This window comes from Gobio gobio (assembly GCF_949357685.1).
Source record: "Gobio gobio genome assembly, chromosome: 1".
Taxonomy (NCBI): domain Eukaryota; kingdom Metazoa; phylum Chordata; class Actinopteri; order Cypriniformes; family Gobionidae; genus Gobio; species Gobio gobio.
The window spans coordinates 67443789-67462406 of record NC_137097.1 but is presented as its reverse complement, the minus strand read 5'-3'; the positions used below and the strand labels follow the sequence as shown (position 1 = coordinate 67462406).

At 44.1% G+C, this 18618-nt stretch overlaps 1 protein-coding gene across 1 annotated transcript in view; it reads left to right on the top strand.

Annotated features, from left to right (window-relative positions):
- The window catches only part of LOC307133521 (adenylate cyclase 9), a 116835-nt gene that overhangs the window by 83727 nt on the left and 14490 nt on the right, over positions 1-18618 (top strand). The window contains exons 2-4 of the mRNA XM_079828601.1: positions 17-186; positions 11717-11812; positions 16821-17062. Of these exons, the coding sequence (XP_079684727.1) occupies positions 17-186; positions 11717-11812; positions 16821-17062 (508 nt within the window). The remainder of the gene's footprint in view (positions 1-16; positions 187-11716; positions 11813-16820; positions 17063-18618) is intronic.

The window sequence follows — 18618 nt, the reverse complement described above, 5'->3', positions numbered from 1 at the left end:
TGTGTGTCCTCTACAGGTCTTAAGACATATCTGATATCCGGAAGGAAGGTGAAGCACACCCAGTGGAGCTGCCCTCCGTCTGCTTTGGTGGCCAGTGAGCTCAGAAAGTCTCTCAGTGCCACGTCTTTCAGCCCTGATGTCACTTCCTCAGCCTGCGCTCTGACACCAGGCCCGGACAGAGCTAAGGTCAGTGTGACACTCAATTAGACCACTTACACACCCACCGAACAAAAAAATGGTTTATTCTACAAAATTAAAAGTGATTTTAATGTGCAACCTCATAATCACGTCGCAGGTCATTGATATAGTGCAGCGGTTCTCAACTCCTCTGACTCTGAGCCCCCCACTGTCAAAGACAATATTCAACAACCCCCAAGATATTTCTGGTAATTTTGCTGTAATGACAAAACTGCTCAAATTTTTATTTACTGAAACCTGGAGGGAATATATTAAAATGCAAGCATACACTGTCACACACACACACACACACACACAATCTCTCTCTCTCTCTTTCTCTCTCTCTCTAGTTGTATTGATGAAAAGAATAGCTGTTGTTCTCTGCTTTTCAACAAATAATTTGCACACAAATAATTTTTCCTTTCTTTTTCCTATCCGAAGCTATAGCAGCAACATTGAAAGTTGCAGTCTCTGTGTTTAGCACGAAAGCTCACGTGATTGCCACCGGCTCGCCGTGCAGGACAGTCGTGTCGTGTACCAGCTGCTTTGGCATGATTATTAAGATAACTGACTCGTTACATGTGCAATATATCACAACATCCCGAGTGGCCAAACTTGCACAGTGTACGTCTGCCTCAACTGAAACAGAGGGCTTATATACACTGAAAACAAAGGGAGAAACTAACTAGACACACCTGAACCGAGGACTCTTATCAATCTGTAACCATAGAAACAAACTGGCAGCTAATTAACAAACTAGAAGTAATGACAAACTGGAACATTGCAAGGAAACGGAATCAAACAGAAATACAAACAATAAACATGAAAAAAAAACACACTTAAAACATGACAGTAAACCCCCCTCTCAGAAGGCGCGTCCTTGCACCATATAAGTCCATAAGGGTGGGAGGGTTGGGAGGGGTGGTTTAGGCAGACGAGGAAGCATCCAGGGCAGTACCGGCAATAAAGGGAACCAGGGAGGTGCAGACAGCTCAGGGAGGCAGGGGTTTGAGCCAACATGGACAGGCTCTGGAGTGGATTCAGGGGCTAGAGCTGGCACTGGAGCGGGCTTATAGACTGCCTCTGGAGCAGACTCTAGGGCTGAAGCTGACACTGGAGCAGACTCTGGGGCTGGAGCCGACACTGGAGCGGACTCGGGCTGGAGCCATCATGGACAGGCTCTGGAGCAGACTCAGGGGCTGCAGTCGACACTGGAGAGAACTCAGGGGCTGGAGCCGACACAGGAGCGGACTCAGGGGCTAGAGCCGACACAGGAGCAGACTCGGGCTGGAGCCGCCATGGACAGGCTCTGGAGCGGACTCAGGGGCTGCAGCCGACACTGGAGGGAACTCAGGGGCTGGAGCCAACACAGGAGCGGACTCAGGGGCTGGAGCTGACACAGGAGCAGACTCAGGGGCTGGAGCCGACACAGGAGCGGACTCAGGTGCTTGAACCAACATGGACAGGCTCTGGAGTGGACTCAGGGGCTAGAGCCGGCACTGGAGCAGACTCAGGGGGTGGAGCGGACGCTGGAGCGGGGTCATGGACTGGCTATGGAGCAGACTCTGGGGCTGAAGCCGACACAGGAGTGGACTCAGGGGCTGGAGCCGACACTGGAGCAAACTCGGGCTGGAGCCATCATGGACAGGCTCTGGAGCAGACTCAAGGGCTGCAGTCGACACTGGAGAGAACTCAGGGGCTGGAGCCGACACAGGAGCGGACTCAGGGGCTAGAGCCGACACAGGAGCGGACTCGGGCTGGAGCCGTCATGGACAGGCTCTGGAGCGGACTCAGGGGCTGCAGCCGACACTGGAGGGAACTCAGGGGCTGGAGCCAACACAGGAGCGGACTCACGGGCTGGAGCTGACACAGGAGCGGACTCAGGTGCTTGAGCCAACATGGACAGGCTCTGGAGTGGACTCAGGGGCTAGAGCCGGCACTGGAGCAGACTCAGGGGGTGGAGCGGACGCTGGAGCGGGGTCATGGACTGGCTATGGAGCAGACTCTGGGGCTGAAGCCGACACAGCAGTGGACTCAGGGGCTGGAGCCGACACTGTAGCAAACTCGGGCTGGAGCCATCATGGACAGGCTCTGGAGCAGACTCAAGGGCTGCAGTCGACACTGGAGAGAACTCAGGGGCTGGAGCCGACATAGGAGCAGACTCAGGGGCTGGAGCCGACGCTGGAGAGAACTCAGGGGCTGGAGCCGATACAGGAGGGACTCAGGGGCTGGAGCCGACACAGGAGCAGACTCAGGGGCTGGAGCCGACACAATAGCGGACTCAGTTTCTGGAGCCAACACAGGAGAGAACTCAGCGTCTGGAGCCGACACAGGAGCGGACTCAGCGTCTGGAGCCGACACAGGAACGGACTCAGGGGCTGGAGCCGACACAGGAGCGGACTCAGCGTCTGGAGCCGACACAGGAGTGGACTCAGGGGCTGGAGCAGACACAGGAACGGACTCAAGGGCTGGAGCCGACACAGGAGCGGACTCAGGGGCTGGAGCCGACACAGGAGAGGACTCAGGGGCTGCAGCCGACACAGGAGAGGACTCAGGGGCTGGAGCCGATGCTGGAGAGGACTCAGGGGCTGGAGCCGACACAGGAGAGGACTCAGGGGCTGGAGCCGACACAGGAGCGGACTCAGCGTCTGGAGCCGACACAGGAACGGACTCAGGGGCTGGAGCCGACACAGGAGCGGACTCAGCGTCTGGAGCCGACACAGGAGAGGACTCAGGGGCTGGAGCAGACACAGGAACGGACTCAAGGGCTGGAGCCGACAGACGAGTGGACTCGGGCTGGAGTCGACACAGGAGCGGACTCAGCATCTGGAGCCGACACAGGAGTGGACTCAGGGGCTGGAGCAGACCCAGGAACGGACTCAAGGGCTGGAGCCGACATAGGAGCGGACTCAGGGGCTGGAGCCGACACAGGAGAGGACTCAGGGGCTGGAGCAGACACAGGAACGGACTCAAGGGCTGGAGCCGACAGAGGAGTGGACTCGGGCTGGAGCCGACACAGGAGCGGACTTAGCGCCTGGAGCTGACACAGGAGCGGACTCAGGGGCTGGAGCCGACACAGGAGCGGACTCAGCATCTGGAGCCGACACAGGAGTGGACTCAGGGGCTGGAGCAGACACAGGAACGGACTCAAGGGCTGGAGCCGACACAGGAGCGGACTCAGGGGCTGGAGCCGACACAGGAGAGGACTCAGGGGCTGCAGCCGACACAGGAGAGGACTCAGGGGCTGGAGCCGATGCTGGAGAGGACTCAGGGGCTGGAGCCGACACAGGAGAGGACTCAGGGGCTGGAGCCGACACAGGAGCGGACTCAGCGTCTGGAGCCGACACAGGAACGGACTCAGGGGCTGAAGCCGACACGTGAGCAGACTCGGGCTGGAGCCGACACAGGAGCGGACTAAGGGGCTGAAGCCGACACAGGAGTGGACTCAGGGGCTGGAGCAGACACAGAAACGGACTCCGGGGCTGGAGCCGACACAGGAGTGGACTCAGGGGCTGGAGCCGACACAGGAGAGGACTCAGGGGCTGGAGCCGACACAGGAGAGGACTCAGGGGCTGGAGCCGACACAGGAGTGGACTCAGGGGCTGGAGCAGACACAGGAACGGACTCAAGGGCTGGAGCCGACACAGGAGTGGACTCAGCGTCTGGAGCCGACACAGGAGAGGACTCAGGGGCTGGAGCAGACACAGAAACGGACTCCGGGGCTGGAGCCGACACAGGAGTGGACTCAGGGGCTGGAGCCGACACAGGAGAGGACTCAGGGGCTGGAGCCGACACAGGAGAGGACTCAGGGGCTGGAGCCGACACAGGAGTGGACTCAGGGGCTGGAGCAGACACAGGAACGGACTCAAGGGCTGGAGCCGACACAGGAGTGGACTCAGCGTCTGGAGCCGACACAGGAGAGGACTCAGGGGCTGGAGCCGACACAGGAACGGACTCCGGGGCTGGAGCCGACACAGGAACGGACTCGGGCTGGAGCCGACACAGGAGCGGACTCAGCGTCTGGAGCCGACACAGGAACGGACTCAGGGGCTGGAGCCGACACAGGAACGGACTCAGGGGCTGAAGCCGACACGGGAGCGGACTCAGGCTGGAGCCGACACAGGAACGGACTCAGGGGCTGGAGCCGACACAGGAGCGGACTCAGCGTCTGGAGCCGACACAGGAACGGACTCAGGGGCTGAAGCCGACACGGGAGTGGACTCGGGCTGGAGCCGACACAGGAGCGGACTCTTGATTTTTATCTCTTTTAGCTTATTTTTATATCATTTTTATATTTTGTATACTTTTTTATAATGACCCTTGGTAGTGTCTAATTGAATCATGATATATTGAATAGGGAACTACAGAGAGCTCATTGAAGTCTCCGAAATTTGGTTATCTAATTTTAAAAAATATGTTAATCAAATAATTTTTGAATGTATTAATAATGAATTATGGGTTAATTTTATGGTAATCTTATGTTCACATTTTTCATTTTTCTCAATGCATGCTGCTTTCTTTTGAGTGTTCTCCGAACAGCATTATTCCATTTACTGATGAAAGGTCCATGCTGGAAACACACCATGCTGATGCATTGTGTAAAACACTGCAGTGATTTGTGAAAGGCCATGAGGGATCGTAATGAGCATGTCAATAAGTGAGCATGGTCAGATGAGCACCGGTGTGAGATCTGTGAAATCATAATGCCCCTGTGTGCAATGCGTCCACCTCTCCTTTTAAATTTGATCGATCAGTCAAATGCACAATGCATTCATCCAAGCAACCTTTCAGAGGACGCAGCTTTACCCAGCAGCCTTTGCAAAAGATACTCTCGTCATTGCACTTTAATTCTGTTGGGACCTTCGGATGCAAGCGTTAGTGGAAAATAAAACAAGGGAGAGCCGGAGAATCACTGCTCTCTCCTCCTGTGCAAACAGCAGAGAAGGAAAGCAAAAGTCCATCTGTCTCCGTCTGTAGTAATTATTCATCTCCAAAGCCAAATGCTGCTGATTTTTAATCCCCTGCATATTCAAACGGCAAATGTTAAATGGCAGATGCAACACATTGTTGAGCCGCTTGCTAAAGCTGCCATCACTACTACTGTTGTTTGAACAAACCCTTAGGCATAAAGCTTAGGGCAACTTGAAAACCACAGTCAACAGGGAAACACTCTCAGAACGTTCTGGCAAGGTTCTCTTAATATAATGAACAAAAGTTCATGACATTTAAAGGTGCAGTAAGCAATTTCAACGCGGTTGAACGTGGATCAGACCGAGCGCCACAACACACTTGTAGCCAATCGGCAGTAGGGGGCGTGTCCGCTCATGATGGGGGAGGAGAGAGAGTGAGCAAGAGGAAGAAAGACTGTAGAAAGAGAGATGGCTGAAAGACATTACAAAAGAGAAAGTATGGAATATATTAAGACTGAAGACTGAGACTGAAGCGGGAAGACCTGAAAACCTCAGGGGCTGGAGCCGACACAGGAACGGACTCAGGGGCTGAAGCCGACACAGGAACGGACTCAGGGGCTGAAGCCGACACGGGAGCGGACTCGGGCTGGAGCCGACACAGGAGCTGTAAACGAAAACTGAAACTAAGACTAAACCTATTGGTCAAAAAAAAAAATTTTTTAAATCGTAATAGATGAAAAACTACAACCCCTGGCAAAAATTATGGAATCACCACACTTAGAGAATGTTCACCCAACTTTTTTTTAATTCATAGCGAACAAACAAATCATAGATATGACACAAAACATTTTTTGTTCAATAGCTTAACATTCTGGCTTCATGAAACATACTTCAAAAAAAGTCACTGATACTTTATATATTAATGGAATGTCTTTTTCCAGATCAAGTAGAGAAAAAAAGTATGGAATCACTCAATGTTGAGGAAAAAAATACGGAACCATCAACAACAACAAAAATCACAATTAGTACTTTGTTGCTCCTCCTCTGACTTTCATGACAGCCTGAATCCTTTGAGGCATGGACTTCACTAATGAAAAACAATATTCCCCATCAATCTGGTTCCAACTTTCTCGAATAGCAGATGACAGATCAGCTTTGCAGGATGGAGCCTTATCATAGACCAGTTTTTTTAATTTCCACAATACATTTTCAATTGGATTGATTTGCTGGCCATGTCATTGAGTTGATATGCCTTTCCTGAAGAAAAGCTTTAACACTCCTTGCTCTGTGAAAAGATGCATTGTCATCCTGAAAAATGACTTCACCATCACCAAAGCCATTTCTATGGATGGAATGAGAAAGGTGTCCAAAATTTCAATGTACACCTGTCTTTTGGTTGATTTTGGTTGTTTTATTCAGGCAGTCATCTTTATATGTTTCATTAGAACGGCGCCAGACAAAAGTTCCAGCATCATCTCCTTGACCAATGCAGATTTGTGATTCATCACTGAATATCACTTTCATCCAATCATCCACACTCCATGATTGCTTCTCCTTAGCCCACTGTAACCTTGTTTTCTTCTGTTTTGGAGTTAGTGCCGGTTTTCGTTTGGCTTTTCTATAGGTAAACCCCATTTCATTCAGCCGGTTTCTTACAGTTCTGTCACAAACATTGACTCCTGTTTCCGCCCATTTGTTTTTCACTTGTTTTGTTGTGCATTTTCTATTTTCAAGGCATATTGCTTTGAGTTTTCTATCCTGGCGCTTTGACGTCTTCCTTGGTCTGCCTGTACGTTTCCCTTTTATAACCTTCCCATTTACCTTGCACCAAATTTTAGACACAGCTGACTGGGAGCAACCAACATCTTTGGCCACACTCCGCGTTGAAATTCCTTGCTGAAGGAGTTTTATAATCCTTTCCATTGTTTCAACTAACAACTCTCTCGTTGGGGCCATGTTTCCTTTCAATTAGCCAAGTCCAACAGCTCGTGTGTAAGCACTCTCTTTTAACCGCTGACTAATTCGAATTTTTAGCCTTGGCCTGGTATTTGTTTTAGAAATGGAAATTAAAAAAATGATTCCATATTTTTTTCCTCAACATTGAGTGATTCCATACTTTTTTCCTCTACTTGATCTAAAAAAAGGCATTCCATTAATATATAAAGTGTCAGTGACTTTTTATGAAGTATGTTTCATGAAGCCCGAATGGTAAGCTATTGAACAAAAAACGTTGTGTCATATCTGTGATTTTTTAGTTTTCTATGAAGTAAAAAAACTGGGTGAACATTCTCTAAGTGTGGTGATTCCATAATTTTTGCCAGGGGTTGTAAAACTAAACTAACAACAGTTACTGAAAAACGTAATAATAAGCAAAAATAAATAATTGTTTGTAATTAATAACTCTTTACTGTGGTGGAAAATCTGACCTGTGGCTGTTTAGGGAAATGTCTGAATATGGCGTTTCATGCGTGTGAAGTTAGCTGAGGCGATTAACCACTGTCGTGTGAAGCGCTCAGTGAAGAACCGAAACGTAGAACACATCTTTAGTCCTAAGAGGTTATTCACCAAGAATGCGCTTGTGGCAATGAAACGGAAAATGACACAAGGTAATGAGACGCACGTTGAACTTTTTAACCTGAGCGCACTGCTTTTAGAACAACGTTTCATGCGCGACAAGAGACGCGGGTGCAAAAGCAACTACTAGTAGCAAGTAGTTGTAAATTTCATGTTTGCATAATATTGACAGGCTGAAAGGTGTTTACTACTGATAATATTATTATCCATGTAGAGACATTTCCCCACAACGTAGGGAACACACACACACACACACTCTCATCAGTCTCCTCGGCTGTGAACCGCTCCTGGCGTGCGCCTGGTAAATACGCCATAATAATGGCAATCCATAATGGAACTTGCGCACCTGCTTTTAAAGGGAATGTTGGATGACGCTCTGATTGGTTTATTCACGTTACGCCCAAACCACACCTATGAATAATGAAGCTACTTCAGACCAACCCATTTTAGATTTGCGCCGGGCGCAAGAGCCATTTATCCCGCCGGGAAAATAGCAACAGCGCCGAGACCCGCCCACAAAGTTACTTGCGCTTCGCGCTTTGACACTTGCGTTTCAGATCGTTAAAATAGGGCCCATATTATTTCTCACTATACATGAAAATGACAGAAATTAAATATTTTCTTCTACCTGTATCTCGGGTATCTCTGTGATGAAACTCTTTGGCTGCATTATAATGGCTTCCTAATTCATGATATGATCAAAGATGGCGTATGGTTAAAGTTACACACACAACTTGTATAAAGAGAGCTTACTTCTTGTATAACCCTTAAATAGGCACGTCTGGAAAATGATCAGCAACAAATTATTTCATTTCACTTTATATTTCATCTGGACTTAAGGAAAACACATCCAAAGGATTTTTTTTTTAATATTTGATGTAGTTTGTATTTTATGAGTTGTATCTCCCAGGTTACGTTGCCTGTTTAGGGTATAAAAAAGTATCATCCACAGGATTGACAATGAATGGTGTTTCAAGTTAAACTGGGCTCCCTGTACTGTTCATTGCATTATTGCGAATTTCGAGGTGACGAGTGAGGGGTCGATTGTGGATGGTGGGAGGGCCAGTAGAAATCTCATTCAAGGACCTGGCCCTTTTTTTCCCTTGCATCTCTGCAGGAAGGTAGCCATCCAGGAGCAGGGTTGGACAACCCATGTTCTACCATAAAATGAGTTGTGTTAAAAAACTGCAAGAAAATATACACACTCACCTAAAGGATTATTAGGAACACCATAATAATACTGTGTTTGACCCCCTTTCGCCTTCAGAACTGCCTTAATTCTACGTGGCATTGATTCAACAAGGTGCTGAAAGCATTCTTGTCACGGTTGGTAGATCGGTTGTCTCATTCTAGTTTCATGTGTTGTGTGTGTGTCGGTACGTCATGGTTAAGGGGGGGCGTGGCCAGCTGTGTATTATCATCTCAAGCCTACTTAATGCCCTCTCTCCCATTTCATGTTGTCAGATCGTTGTTTGAGTTTCCCGTCTTCGTGCCTGTCCTGTTCTCCTGTTGTTCCCTGTGTACTGGACCTTGGATGACTTCACTCCCGATCTCACCACGGATTCACCTTCACGCTCACTCTGCACTTCCGGATCTCCATCTCAGTCCCTGCGTCACGCTCTCCTGCCAGCTGTGTTCCTGGTCGTCTGCCATCTCCATTGGGACTGTGATTTGCATCGATCTATCTTTATCCTTGAGTATCTGGTCTAATAAAGATTTGTTGAACTTGCATTTGCTTCCGCCCTGTTTATCATTACAATTCTTTAGAAATGTTGGCCCATATTGATAGGATAGCATCTTGCAGTTGATGGAGATTTGTGGGATGCACATCCAGGGCACGAAGCTCCCGTTCCACCACATCCCAAAGTTGCTCTATTGGGTTGAGATCTGGTGACTGTGGGGGCCATTTTAGTCCAGTGAACTCATTGTCATGTTCAAGAAACCAATTTGAAATGATTCGAGCTTTGTGACATGGTGCATTATCCTGCTGGAAGTAGCCATCAGAGGATGGGTACATGGTGGTCATAAAGGGATGGACATGGTCAGAAACAATGCTCAGGTAGGCCGTGGCATTTAAACGATGCCCAATTGGCACTAAGGGGCCTAAAGTGTGCCAAGAAAACATCCCCCACACCATTACACCACCACCACCAGCCTGCACAGTGGTGACAAGGCATGATGGATCCATGTTCTCATTCTGTTTACGCCAAATTCTGACTCTACCATCTGAATGTCTCAACAGAAATCGAGACTCATCAGACCAGGCAACATTTTTCCAGTCATCAACTGTCCAATTTTGGTGAGCTTGTGCAAATTGTAGCCTCTTTTTCCTATTTGTAGTGGAGATGAGTGGTACCCGGTGGGGTCTTCTGCTGTTGTAGCCCATCCGCCTCAAGGTTGTGCGTGTTGTGGCTTCACAAATGCTTTGCTGCATACCTCGGTTGTAACGAGTGGTTATTTCAGTCAAAGTTGCTCTTCTATCAGCTTGAATCAGTCGGCCCATTCTCCATTTTCGGCCACAGGACTGCCGCATACTGGATGTTTTTCCCTTTTCACACCATTCTTTGTAAACCCTAGAAATGGTTGTGTGTGAAAATCCCAGTAATTGAGCAGATTGTGAAATACTCAGACCGGCCCGTCTGGCACCAACAACCATGCCACGCTCAAAATTGCTTAAATCACCTTTCTTTCCCATTCTGACATTCAGTTTGGAGTTCAGGAGATTGTCTTGACCAGGACCACAGCCCTAAATGCATTGAAACAACTGCCATGTGATTGGTTGATTAGATAATTGCATTAATGAGAAATTGAACAGGTGTTCCTAATAATCCTTTAGGTGAGTGTATGTATATATATATATGTATGTATGTTTTACATGTGAATATTAACATTTGCACATTTCTTTTTAAAATCAAACTACATAGATTGAGAAGGGGGACTGTGTACAGTAGGCCCAAAGGCCTGGAGGGCCTATAAGGGTCTTCCCTAGGGCCCCCGGTCCTTGAAAGAGATTTCTACTGGCCCTCCCACAACCAACATCCTTTTGTGTACCCTAAACAGGCAACGTGTACTGGGAGTTACATACTTTTCAAAATGCGGTAAATAACAGCATTAGCAACAAATCACTTAATTTTGTTTTTCAACATCTTAAGACAATGTTCACAATTAATATTAGCAGTTGTTTTGCATTTTTTCCCTGAAAAAAATAAGATTAATCCGTATTTATTTATCACAAAATCTGAATGTCCTGCACCAATGGCGCCCATGTTGGGTTTAGGACAGGCTGACTAATTGATCACAGAAAACTTGAAACAAATCAAGTCAACAAATCTTGATTTGATGAAAAAAATCTTTCTTATGCCCAAAACAAGACACTAAAGAGTGTGTAACTTGTGGGTTACGTTGCCTGTTTTAGGGTTAATCAAGTCTTTGAGCAAACGCCTGAGTGACGAATCATTCATGAACAGCCATGTCTAAAATGATCATTCTGTTGCATTTTATTATATATTTTGCCCCCACATTAGAAATCTTACTGATACATATAATTGGGAGATCAGTGACTACTGATATGTATATGCATGAAAGTAGTCTGTTAATAAAGATCTCGTTGATTTACTTTACAAGCTATCAGAATTTCATCTTGCGTTTTGGCCATATAAATATCAGCAGGTGGACCAAATTGCATATTTTTGTGAGGAAAAACAAAGTTTGGGCCTGCAGATGTTTATTCCTCCTTAGGTTTGAGCTCCATATGAGCCATAAATCAGAAATGATACTCAACAATTAATATTTATTTACAGTTAACTATTTTTTTCCCCATATGTCTCAATTTACAGGGTTAAACACCTAGCAATTCCATGGCAATCACTTAGCAATGTGCTAATAACAATCAGCACACTAGCATTGTGAACAAATTGTTGGGTCAGTGATCTTTCCATGTGGCGTCTTGTTTCTAACTTTAGTTTTTTATTGAATTAAGTGAAGCGAAGTGTTCGCCTCTGCTCTGTCTGTTGTATGTAATTCCAGTCCATGTTTTGCTGTTTCTCTGCCCTCAGTCTGCCTGTCCCTCGTGTAGCGTGTTAGCTTCTGAGGACGGGTCGCTTCACAACAACAGCTGCACAGATCCTGAACACAAAACCATCAACAGCAAGGTGTGTGTCTTGCATCTTTCAGTTTCTTTTATGCCTAGCTAAAACTGCATTGTTTGGTGCAACTTAGAATAGCCAATGGAGTTTCAATAAATAATGCAACAAGACCTTTTATACAGGAAAAAGAACTATTAATCAAAATAGATTAGAGGCGCAATGCTTCATGGAAGGCTACCGGATAGCGCCACCTATTGGTTATAATAATAAAAACATAATATGTCACATGATTCTTCAAAAATCATTCTGATATGATTGATGATTTGATGCTCAAGAAACATTTCTGATTATCATCAATGTTGAAAACAGTTGTGCTGTTTCATATTTTGGTGGAAAACCTGATACATTTTTAGGGGGAGTTCTTTGATGAACAGAAAGTTCAAAATAACGTCACTTTTGTTTAATTTAATGCATCCTTGATGAATATCTTACTGACCCCAAACTTTTGAATGGTAGTGTGCTTCATAATTTACTATAGTGCTATTTTTTCTAATTGTAAAAATTAACATTGAGAATAATGAAGATTAAAAAAAAAATCAATAAATAAAAGGAAAACATCTGGACACAGAAACGCCTCTGTTAGGACTACTACTCTAATCAAAGACCTGGGGTCCGTTCTTCGTACCTCGCTTATTACATCTGAGATGATTTGACAGATCCCAGATCTTCCAATCGTGATAACTGATCTCTGGCTAATTTGGTTCTTCAAACGAATTTGCGTATTGGATTAAAATATCTGGATTAAATGATCTAAAATCACTGCGCGTTCTTGTGTTCCCTGAAGAGGGCAGATGCATCGATACTCGAAACCACGATCAGCAATGCAGCGATTGGCTGGCGTCAAGACAGCAACGTAATGACATCATATAATTAAAAAAGCCACCTGGCAAAAAAATCGACAAATTACACAAAAAAACCTTTATAAGGAAACAGATAAACGACCAAACCACCATAAAAGTTATAATAGATGAATTATAAATGTTTTTTGTTTTTTTAACATGATTTCCAATTATTTATATCCACGATTTTATACAGTATTTGTACACCCTTTACATTTTAATTTCAATGTTGTAATTTAATTTTTAATTCAATTTGAAGCAGATTTGTAACGTGACAGTAAAGTTTCTTAAGGGTCAAGATAAAATGATCTTCTCTTGCGCTGCATCAAGCCATCCCATAATATCTGTCATCACTTAAATGAATGCACAGCTCAGATTAACTGTACAGCATGTGTGTAAACCTCCAATAAAATTATAAAGTAATTATTCCATCACAAATAAACTCACTTTCCTAAAAACGGCTTGAGGATTTCCTTGTTCTATGAAGTCCCTCCTTTAGAAACACGTAACGAGTTCTGATTGTGCCAGCGGTTCCCCTGTTGTGATTCGACAGCAGCTTAGCACACGTTGCCCGGAAAGGTCCCGCCTCTTACCATAACGGGGAGATGCATGCGCTCAATGTTATTGTAAACATGTCTATATTACCGTATCAATTTGAGCCACAAAGGTGATATGACTCCGGGATGAAAATAACAGCGTCTCGACGACATGGCGACAAACACTCTACAAACGCAACCGAACGCAACACTTCCTCTTCTCCACGCGGGAGCAACACGACCACGCCCCCTTTTTTGCGTATTCTTGTGGGCGGAGGTTAGTCAACAAACTGTTCTACTGACGTAATTAAAGCAGGAAGTACCAGGATGTAGTCCAAACCGGCCGTTCGCTGTAGGCTGTGAAAGGGAACTTCTGTTAAATAAAATATCTCGCTTGGCATTGAACTTTGAGCTTTATAATTTTACAGGTATTATTTATGCTCTAACAGCAACATTACACACTAACTAAAGTTTGAAAAATGGGATCACGAAGAACAGGACCTTTAAAATTATTATTATTGCCCCTTGTTCAGCTATGAACTCTTGTAATAAAGTAGCAGTGGCTGGGACAAATTTTAAGTACCACCTCAAGATGCAATCCTGTTTACATGAAATAAGCAGCTCCCGAGCAGGTTTTAGCTTACGGACCTGTTGCTATGACAGCAAGTCCAGGATGAGCTTCGAAGAACCAAACAATCCAAGATCATGCCAAATCGTCAACAATCAAATCCAGCTAACTGGGTTAGCGAGGTACGAAGAACGGACCCCAGAAGTTTGCAGAACATTGAGGTTATGGCAAAATTTGTAGTGACCGTTGGCAAGAGAACGCAACAACGAAGTAAGCAGAAGAAAACAGAGTTTCATAACAATCTGTTCATGTGTTCATAAAATACAGCATTTTAGCACATAATTCAAAATGACCGATATGGTAAAATTGCATATCAGACGATATCTAACGAGATCACTTTTATGATTTTTGGAGAAACGGTTCAAAAGTTATAAGCAAAAATAGGTGGCGCTGCGGCGAAAAGCTACATGTTGCCTCAAGTCATGCTTGTGATGACATGTACCAAGTTTGGTTTGAATACGATAAAGCGTTGCGGAGATATAGCCTTAATAATAAGTGTTTTTCGCAACTGCTACGTAAAAGTTGTTCACGCGTTTATCAAAAACGTTTTGAGAAATCAACTTGAATTTCATTACTTTTTGTCAGCATGGTCTGAAGATGATCTGGTTAAATTTTCATGAAAATCAGAGCCCCGGCCTAGGAGGAGTTCGAAAAAGTTTTTTTTTTGGAAAATTCAAAATGGCTGGAAAAATTTTATAACGGAAAATGACGTCATATGGTGCAATTGAATCGGCTTGAGCCAAGGAATCAGAGGAGAAAATCATTTTGTTTCTAGTCCTTGGTTCAAAAGTTATTACCATAAACATGAGTGAAACTTTGGACAGGTGGTGGCGCTAGAGGGAATGTTTTAGAGACTCCGAAATTGGTGTGGCTCTATCTGTGTGCCAAATTTCATAACTTTCCCGCAAACGGTTATATGGGCTGCCATAGACTTCAATGGCGGAATAATAAGAAATCTAACGGTTTCAATCGGCGCCTCCGCACCTTCGGTGCTTGGCCCCTAAAAAACACTCAATATAAGAGAAAATATAAACAAATCTTTACAAAAGTACAACAATATAATTACTTATTAACTCAAGAGAAAAAGGGACTTAAATAATGACGCCAAAAAAAAAAGAAAATAACAAAACAAAAGTCTAACTTATAATTCAACCTTACTCCTACTTACTCTAACTAACCAAAAATAAAACATACAAAGAGTGGCCTTTCTTACCTTGGGTGTCTATACATCGAGTTGCACAATGCAAGTCACGTGACATCAAATAAACAGATAATAACTAAATCTTACGAGATGGCCAACTAAGAAGTGGTAAAGGTTAGAATAATCACAAATCAAAGAATATCGACCATACGAAAACAAACACAACACAGAGCGACAGAGAAAAGAAAGCTGTCTTCACGTTCAACTTTGGTCCTTTTAAACGCTGGCAGAGAAACTGGATTTGCTCGGATTCGCAACCTGGTGAAAACTGACAGGTTCACGGACCAACCAAAAGGGTAGAGAGGTGGAACCTAAGAGAATGACAGAGAGAGGGGAAAAGAGAGAGAAACAGACACAGACACACCTACAGGGACGTAACAGTCTCCAAAAAAGTTTTCTTCTGAGCACAAACACATCACGTCAAGTCATTCGCAAAATAAAGGGTAGAGTTGATAGTATTGTGTTAAAACTTGCAGTTATGGTAAGGGGCTTGAAATTCACACTGATCCAGCTGACCAATCAGGGCACTTTACAGAAGGAGGGGCTTCACAGCTAAACCGAGCGTTACTGACAGACCGAGAAGAGAGGTGCTGCAACAATGTCAAATATATATAATATATATATATATATATAAGAATTTTTTTTCTTTAATTAAAGATGCTAGCAGCGATGAAAGGGCCCTCGCACACACACTGCCAACCGGTGGCCTCAGGAAAACAGCGAATAGTGAGCGACATGCATTTAAGTGGGTAAATATAGGAAAAATACAGCTAAGTCATTTTGATGTGCCACACTTCCTTCTGCCAGCAGGTGACGCTTTAACTATAACTAACTCTTATCAAACGTGTGAATTTTATCGGACATTGTATGCCTGAGTTACAACAACTTCCTGTTTCGTGGTGTTAATTAAGTGTTGCATGATTTAATGTGTTTCTAGTTTTTTTTGGACTTGATGGCATATTTAAAAGTGTTTCTGAATTATAGTGTAAAACATGCCATTTCCTGTTGCCCACAGGTGGCGCTATGACTAACTGAATATTGGCATGTAGATGTGTTTAGGTCAGAACTCTTATAAAACATGTGAAGTTTGGGGCAGGTTGGACATTGTATGCTTGAGTTACAACAGCTTCCTGTTTCATGGCGAAACATCGAACTTTGTGAGGCCGCCACGGACACACCCTTCAGTGAAAACTCAAGATCTTCGCAATTTAACATCACCAAGACCTTTAGATTAGGTTACGATCTGGTTACATCTCTAGGAGGAGTTTAAAGTACAACGTCTGTTAAAGTACAATGTCTGGAAATGGCAAAAACTGCACATTTTTTTCAGAGAAAATTCAAAATATCTGACTTCCTGTTGGGTTTTCAGATTTTGCCCCGACGTTCTTTTTTGTAGGTATTGGGCTGTTACATGTGTCTACCGAATTTCATACCTGTATGTGAAACGTAGCTCAAGCGGCACTTAATTGAAATTTTGTAGGTGACGCTATCGAGCCATTTTGCCATGCCTGATTCTGAAACCCATATCAGACGTAAATTTTCGCCACTTCTGACGCATCTGCAAAGTTTCATGAGTTTTCGAGCATGTTTAGGCCCTCAAAAATGCGATTCATTTGGGAGAAGAATAAAAATAGGCTGAGCAATTACAATAGGGTCCTCACACCATCGGTGCTCGGGCCCTTGTTTGAAAACCTATTCTTGTAGAGACCAAAAACAAAATCAAGACTTTGTAAAAGGGCATAATAGATCCTCTTTAACAACATTGTGCCCCGATTCTTTCACTGTTTACAATCTTCTGAATCTTCTTCAGGGACCGCCAGACAAGAGTCCCAAGGCCCTTAATGGCCTGCTAAGCCCTCATCTGGAGCAGCCCCTGACCCACAGCCAGACGTCTCTGTGTGAGATGCTGCAGGAGAAGGAGAAGAAGTGGCCTGGAGGAGGAGCCATCTGCAGCATGGGAACGATGGACCACTCCGCCCTCATCCCACTACGCTCCAAAAACTTCCGCGAGAGGAGTGACGCTCACTTTGTAGACGTGATAAAGGAGGACAGGTAGGGAACGACAGCAGTGAGGACGGGGCCCGCTGGGACAAAAAATGTCAGACAAGATGGAACGTTATTGTTTAACATTCGCCGGCGGAGGTCATGCTGTTCCCAGAGGGACACTTGATGCACTTTGATGTAGTGTGCTGTGATGTACTATGTGTGTCCTCCAGTCCTGGACGGTCCATTTGTCTTCCTCTATAAACGCTAACAATGTTACATATAGTATTTTAGTGCAAAATTAGTAACCATTATAATCCAGTTTATATCTAGGTGCTATAAACACTGTTATAGCTCTCTTAAAGTATATTGTATTATGCTTTTTCAGATATTACATATAGTGTGTGTAATATACTGCAGCTGTTTGTGACTGTAAAAGGATCAAAGTGCAGATAAATATAGTTATTGTCTCCTAAAAGAAAAGTTATTGCTTCCTGCACAAGCTTAAGTAAGTTTGTAACACATTTGCATAATGCCAGCATATGGTCTTCATCGGCTGCCCGTGAACAATGATGCCATCATTACTGTTCATATTGCTGTTTATCAAGCAGTGTTAATTTTGACAGCAAATTTTGATTTAGTTTTAGTCATAGTCTTTTGACTAAAATGCCATTTAGTTTTAGTCATATTTTAGTCACCTGAATTGTTTTTAGTTTTAGTCTAGTTTTAGTCGACTAAATATCAGAAGATTTTAGTCGACTAAATCTACAGTAGATTTAGTCGACTAAAATCTAATGAGTTTAGTTAAATTTTAATAGATTAAGCATTTAAGCTTTACATAACCGACTGTCACTTGAACTGACATTTTGACATCATTTTGTTTTTGACATTAAAAATACACGAAATAGGCAAGGCAAGGCAAGGCAAGTTTATTTGTTCACATATTGATTTTCGTTCAATATGTATGTAATATGTAATCCGTTGATTTTCGTCATAGTTTTAGTCATCCAACACTAGTTTTTATTCATTTATCGTCTCGTTTTCGTCAGTGAAAAAAGGTTGTTGACGAAAAATTATGACGAAAATTATTCGTCAACGAAATTAACACTGGTATCAAGTGCTGAGGAAGCCATCAGACCTTCAGACCAGATCATCTGACCAATCAGAGCAGAGTGGACCAATCACAACAGATTGGGTCATGATCTGACCAATCAGAGCAGAGTAGACCAATCACAACAGACTGGGCCATCTGACCAATCAGAGCAGAGTAGACCAATAAAAATAACATGCAATAACTGAAAAAAGTACACCTTCAATGCAGTGTGAGTTTCTGCCAAATGCATACATAAATAACCCTCAGAGAGAAGTCGGGAAACTGAAATAACAAAATACATAAATTATTTTGGGGTTTGTGTAGCCTTTAACCAAGAATTATGCAGGTCAAATTGACCCAAACATTATAATCATAATAGAAATGTTGTACTCAGACTTTGTAGGCATGTCCCTAAATGAGAAAAGGTCACAAAATGTCAAGAAAAAACAAAGGTTAATCATAACTTCAGACTCAAAAAAACCCTAAAAATGATCAACTTGACCCGCAACATAATAGAAGGGTAAAAAAACAA